The sequence below is a fragment of the Patella vulgata genome, chromosome 1, assembly GCF_932274485.2.
Source record: "Patella vulgata chromosome 1, xgPatVulg1.2, whole genome shotgun sequence".
Classification (NCBI taxonomy): Eukaryota; Metazoa; Mollusca; class Gastropoda; family Patellidae; genus Patella; species Patella vulgata.
In genome coordinates, this window is record NC_065879.2 from 670,552 (window position 1) to 677,500 (window position 6,949).

The following is a 6,949-nucleotide window of genomic DNA, read 5'->3' on the forward strand; positions in this document are numbered from 1 at the left end:
GGCTCGCCTGTCCTACCCCGTGGGTTTTCTCCGGGTCCTCCGGTTTCCTCCCACTGCTAAAGACCCCTACGCGCAAGCGAATTATTGAAATAAAATCAAACCATATGTTAGTCCTGAAATGACCTAGTTTGTGTCGAGTGGACATTAAACCCCATTTCTCTCTCTAAATGATGCTCTGTTTAATGTATTGAAGTCGTTTGCTGGTGGGGATCACGTGGGTAAGATGCTGGCTCGCTAGCCTGGAGGTCGGGTGTTCGATCCCTGCATTGGCCGAGAAAGTTCATCCAGATTTTCCGGCGTGGTTCCCCCTTGTCAGTGATGCAGGACGGAGGGCCTGACAAGGACAGCTGTCTAGTTGTTCAGATGGGACAAAAAAAACGAGGTTCTGTGTACACATTGGCGTGCACATAAAAGATCCCTTGACAGTTGGAATTCGATGTAAGAGTAGGCGATAGTGCCGATGTCCAGGCAAAATTTCCCTCATAGCCCACTCTATGGCGTATACCCCATTTCATTTCATTTCGTCTGCTGGTACCAGTGACAACGGGAACTGGACTAATTAGATATACCTTGTAGATTAAAATCAGGCAATGACATCGTAGTCTAGTAATCCAAATATGGCATTTCATGCTTTAGAAAGGTGGGCACCTGTCCTCCTTGGTGTCCATATAAGTGCATTGTGTTTAAATCGGGGTAGCATCTGGACAACTGACCAATCAGATAAAGGAAGTACTGGGAATCAGTCTATGACTCAAGCACATATCTTCCTTATAAGGAAATACAGGGTTAAAGTTTATTTAGATATTATTTAGTATTCTCAGAAGGACGTTCCCACAGCCTCCTCGACTGAAAGGCTGGGATATGGACATCATTTCGAGCTCGTATAGAGACATTATAGAGCGGTCTTGTCTTAGAGGGACTTTTAGCCTCCTCGGCTTAGAGGCTGGAATTTAGACAGCATGCAGGCTTCTTGGAATTACATATTCTCAGCCCCTGGTTCTAGTCTTGTTAAACTCAGACTGTAAATATAATAACTCCTAATGTAATATCATAGATGTTGTAGTTTCCTGTATTTCATATAAAAAACATAGTTATAATAATACAGTGTCGCAGTGTTAATTGATCTATTGAGTAAACAAAGTATCCAGTGTGAAAGCCCTACCAAGAAACAGATATAGTCACAGGCCGTTTTCTGGAGGTTTGTGAGTAGGATAGTGTCATAACGCTTTTCGGTGAAGCCGTGATGAAGGATAGTCACATCTATCACAGGGGAACCAGGCTATCTCATTCAATACCTGGTACTTTTAAAAATGTTTGAAATAAAATTAAAATAAGCAATACAATGAAGTTGATTTCAAACTTTCAATTTATTTCCATGATTTTTTTGGGTACATGATATATATATACAGATGAATATAAATAAGAAAGATACAAAAATAATACAATCAAAGTTTCTTGTAACCTTGTGTATCACCTTGACTACCAGACGAATAGTCACCTTGGCTACCAGTATAGTAGATGAATGATCACCATGACTACCCCACCTTGACTACCAGTAGACTAGATAGATTAATACCTCGGCTACCAGTAGAATAGATAGATGATCACCTTAACTATCAGTAGAATAGATTGATGATCACCTTGACTACCAGTAGAATAGATTGATGCTCACCTTGACTACCAGTAGAGCATAAACTTCTCCTCTCAAATCTGCCAATTGTGACTAGCAGGAATACATTTAAACATAAAACATATACATACAGTTTTATTTATCAATTAATTATAAGATAATATGAAAACATTCTTGGCCTAACAGAGAAAAACAAAATATGCTAAAGAATTCATGTAAATATTTCAACAGTTTTACGTCTCCTATAGGAAATGTTTAAACATACATTATGTCAGAATTAGATAAACAGTTGGTCGTTCTTGCTGTAATATTTCAAAAATACATAATACAAAATGAATATATTGAAAATTTAGTTCAAATTAATTTATTTTGGGCCAATTTAGTTTTGACGAGATGTGTGCATTGATTGTTTATTATCGTAACAACGCTACTTGTTATTCGTTTCTCCATTTTAAAATTAAATCATTAAATGGCCAAAACATTCTAATCTACTTAAAATCAGAGGGTTGATTATTATAGGCATTTCATGTGAAGAAATGTTTAAATAATAGTTTATTAACATTTGAAACCAAAATTAAGACCTACAATAGGCCAATTTAGCTCTGACATAATACATCTTTAATTATACTACTTCAATGATATCTGATTATAATAAAACAAGACACTCACATCATTGTTTTTATTACTTTCAATATTTATGAAACACTTGTTTAATATCATTATTTACCGACCACCAAATAAAACAAAATACATACAATTACTTATATAGAAAAATAAATTAAATTTAGACTCCTAAAATCAGACCAATCATTTCTTCCTGTTTTTATATCTGATTCAATAAATTAAACATTGGTGGATATTTTATCCAAATTAAAATCATAAACTTTCAATGTCATTTTGGTTGCAAATTTTTCTTTTTTGTAACACGTTTAGTCAAACTGAAATATTTAACATTTTTATCTTAGGACATTAAGACCCAACCCCGTCCCCCTCAGTCAATAAATAGGTGGATTTGTGATTGTTATTTTTGTTTTTTTAAAAAAAACCTAATCCAACATCATTTGATTTAAACATTGATGTTTCTTGCCAAAATACGAAAATAATGATGTCATATGACAGTGTAAGCCACAATCAGATATAATCAGTGACGTCTGCTTCGAGTACAGATCTTTCTGTTTCAATCAAACTTAAATCCGAAGCATAAAAAAGAATAATTGATTTTAATTTTAATAGTTTTGATGATTTTAATATACAATATTTACAAATATTTACACTTCAAGCACCTGGTTAATATTTTATTTCATACAAAACAATATCTTTCACTCACTGACAAAACACAAGTAGGTCTACAGCACTGCTATATGGACGAGGAAACGAGAATCGTGAAGGAATTGTGTTGTCATATCAAGTATGGCAGTGCTATATGGACGAGGAAACCAGAATCTTGGAAGAATTGTGTTCAAAATTTGAAATCTGTCAATTAAATGCAAAACGCAAGTACGACAGTGCAATATGGACTAGGAATCAAGCATCTTGGAGGAATTGTGTTGTCATATCAAAACACGAGTACGGCAGTGTTATATGGACACGGGGGAATTGTTGTTGTCATGTCAAAATTTGAAATCTATCAATCCATGCGTTATTGTCCAAGGAACATGTACGTTAAGTTTCATGTTAAACTACCCGAATAAAAGTTTCTTTCAATTAATCATTAAATCGTAAGAGAAAGTTAAGCAGTAAATCGGATCATAATCTACTAAAGATCGCAGGCTAGCGATGCCATCTAGAGTTGATTATGGTCTGGATAAGTTAATTAATGTCTCAGTAATAATTTAGATAACATTTCAGGTCCAAAGAAAGACCTGCAATAAGCAGATAGAACTCTTGCATAATGTATGTTTAAGATTTCTTCACCAAATTTCCCCCAAAATGTGTTATTCTGGCAACAATTTTTTTTTTTTTAAATGTTAGTTTTCTCCTGTATATTACTTGTTCTATTTTCAATTCAATAGCTTTAACATTTAAAAGAACATTATTTGCATAGCCTCACCTCTTCAGGTTTGTTGTCGATGATACTTGAAAAGGCATCAACTAAAATATTTTAAGAATATAGCTGTTTCATCAACTTAAGCTTAAAATTTGTGCTATAATTTCAGCCTATGATTGCAGTTTATGATTTCAGTCCATATCTATGAATGGGGGGTTGGATGGCCGAATGGTTAGCATGTGCACGCTGTATCATAAGGTCTGTCAGTGAGTCAAATGGCGGGGTTTCGAATCCACGGTTGTACGTGACAAGGAGTAGGGTCGCCTGTCCAACCGCGTGGGTTTTCTCCAGGTCCTCCAGTTTCCTCCCACTGCTAAAGACCCCTACACGCTCGTGAATTATTGAAATAAAATTGAACCCTGTTTTATTCCCGAAATGACCTAGTTTGTATCAGTGGACCTCCCTCTCATCTATGAATAGTAAGAATTCTTAAAATATTTTAGTTAACTTGAATATGTGAAATGAAATGGGGTTTAATATCCTTGGCATATTTCAGCCTTTACGGTTTAACGTGTCTGAAATTCACACTGTTAAGAGAAGGAAATCTATCATTTCATACAATAATAGTTGGGAAAAATAAGTTGGGAGACCTAAAATACCCTTTCTTTCGAATCGAGACTGAATTTAAAATCAAATGAAATGGGGGTTTAACGTCGAACTGTTCTACTCTGACTGGCTAATGAACAATTGGAAACACCATACAGGGAAATTTTGCCCAGATATTGGCGCTACTTCCCACTCTTATATCAAATTTTAACTGCCGAGGGATCTTTTACGTGTACGCCAATTTGTACATGAGACCATCTGAACGTTTATATGTTGTCCGTTGCCAGGCCTACATTGTTGTTGGTATCCATGACATTCCCATAATGCCTTATAATAAAACCTGTCGATATTGAGCCATGAAATTGGTTCATTTTTTTAACTCTACATTATATATTTTAATCTTTTGAATTTGAAAATGTCCGAATCAAGTACACCATTACAAGTAAGAAGGCTGACTGCATACACGAGTCAAATTTTAAATATGAATAATGATTGTTGGCGACAAATATAAACTTTTAATTTCAATAATTCACTTGTGTGTACATGTAGGTGTCTTTAACAAACGCCGCTACATTTTATCACGAAAAGGGAAGTTTGATACAATGAATTCAGGGGGAACCCCAGGTTTAACAGTGAAGATTCATAATAATACCCTCGCCCCTCCCTGGATGTCAATCACACATTCATACAAACAGACACATGTATACATATATACAGGACAGGAACCTAAAGTGACATATTTCGTCCTTCAATACTAATTGTAACAGCTTTCTGATTTTTTCCATATTTCTTCCGATCAGCAAATGAACGTTTATGTTTTTCATATTTAGAAATCTTCTTCTTTGTTGTCTGAAAAAAACAGGTATTTTATTTATCTTGGGCAGTCCCCTTCTACGGGACAGTCTACTTCGAAGGGGTAGTCCCCTGTTTATAGGTATCTAAGACAGACGGAGAAACCCCACTCGGTAAGAGAGGAGACTCTACTCCTAGTCACATACAAATAAAATTAAATGGGGTTTGGCGTCCTACTGTTCTGCTCCTATACTGGGCTAATGAAGACGGGCATACGCCATGCAGTGTGCTATGAGGGAAATTTTGACCGGACAGTGGCACTACAGCCTACTCTTATATCGAATTCCAACTGCCAAGGGATCATTTACGTACACGCCAATGTACCAATCGACAACCCTTGAATAATGGAAACAAGCAGCGTAACGCCTGTCAGGCAGCCAACCCTAGTTGAACTCAATATCATCCAAAGTCTTTGACATTGTAAACACGACTTACTGGTCAATTTAAATCAACATTGATGTTGTAATCTTACCGGGAAAAGATGGCATTCTTATATCCAATATTTAATACAAAATGAACATTTTAAAATTGGCTTGTGGGTTTTTGGAAATACAACTTTTGTTTTGTCTTCGCTGCAAAGTCCACCTGCAGTTCCGTGAACTGCATGTCAAGAACTCACCGCAACAGACCGTTTCATTGGCTAATCCCTGACATCAACCAGAACGCGGGTTATATAACAACTCTTCCCGATCCTAGTCTAGTAAAGACAAGTAAAATGAAATTTTGAACTATAAAAAACGAAACGAAATAGGATCTGTGTTTAATCAGACTGGCTGAAACTATGCTGGAAAATCCTAAAGAACTTTCCGGGTCAACATTGGGGGCGAACCCAAGACCTCGAGGCTATCGAACCAACTGCGGCTCACAACAGGAAAGACAGAAATAATAATTTACCTTTGGTGGAACATATTCCATATTAGTGGTTGGTCTATTTACGTAATCTCTGTTTGATGGGGCTGGAACACGAGCACGCATAATCCATCCTGGATCCCCAGGTCGCACAGCTCTGTAAAAACAAAAAACTTATCTACATTAAATAAGATCAAAGATGTCTGTGTGTAGGCCTATGTGTTTAGGCCTATGTGTGTAGGCCTATGTGTTTAGGCCTGTGTGTAGGCCTATGCGTGTCTCCCATCACACTTCGGCACCACGATTCACCCATAAATATGTGGTATCAAATTAACCAGCATGATGACCCCGTGAATGTTTTAGGGGGGTTGGATGACCGAATGGTTAGCACATGCATGCTGTATCATCATAAGGTCTGTCATTGAGTCAACTGGTGTGGTTTCGATTTCCTGGCTGTACGTAACAAGGAGTAGGGACGCCTGTCCAACCTCGTTGGTTTATTGGGGTCCTCTGGTTTCCCCCCACAGCTAAAGACCCCTTCACCCTACACGCAAGCGAATTATTGAAATAAAATTGAACCATATGGTAGTCCTGAAATGTATTTGTGTTTGTGGTGAGTGGACGTTAAACCCCAGAGGAGTGTGGATCCCAGACGAATTTGGGCCCCAAGCAAATTTGTACCCCGGACGAAGCCAAGTATCCTGCTAGTATAATAGAGATGAACATCTTGGGCGACACCCTATTCCGGCCTTAAAGGTACAGTCCCAATATTCTCCATGCGAAATGAAATGAAATGGGGTTTAAAGGTACAGTCCCAATATTCTCCATGCGAAATGAAATGAAATGGGGTTTAACAGTGTGCTTTGAGGGAAATTATTCCCTGATTCTTCAATCAAATTCCAACTGTCCAGGGTTCGTTTAAATGTATGTCAATCCGTATACAGGATCTGTGTTTTTCGTACCATCGAACGACGATAAATTATCCCTAACCCTAACCCTTGTTTTTCATTCCATCCAAACAACTA

The 6,949-nt window shown here is 37.2% G+C and overlaps 1 protein-coding gene across 3 annotated transcripts in view; it reads right to left on the reverse strand.

Annotated features, from left to right (window-relative positions):
* Window positions 1–1,348: 1,348 nt before the first annotated feature.
* LOC126808556 (protein IWS1 homolog) overlaps window positions 1,349–6,949 on the reverse strand; it is a 24,125-nt gene continuing 18,524 nt past the window's right edge. For all 3 annotated transcript variants that reach the window (XM_056101134.1, XM_056101127.1, XM_056101140.1), the window contains 2 exons: window positions 5,970–6,081; window positions 1,349–5,072 (listed from right to left, as the gene is read on the reverse strand). In XM_056101134.1, the coding sequence (XP_055957109.1) occupies window positions 4,950–5,072; window positions 5,970–6,081 (235 nt within the window). In that variant the 3' untranslated portion in view covers window positions 1,349–4,949. The remainder of the gene's footprint in view (window positions 5,073–5,969; window positions 6,082–6,949) is intronic.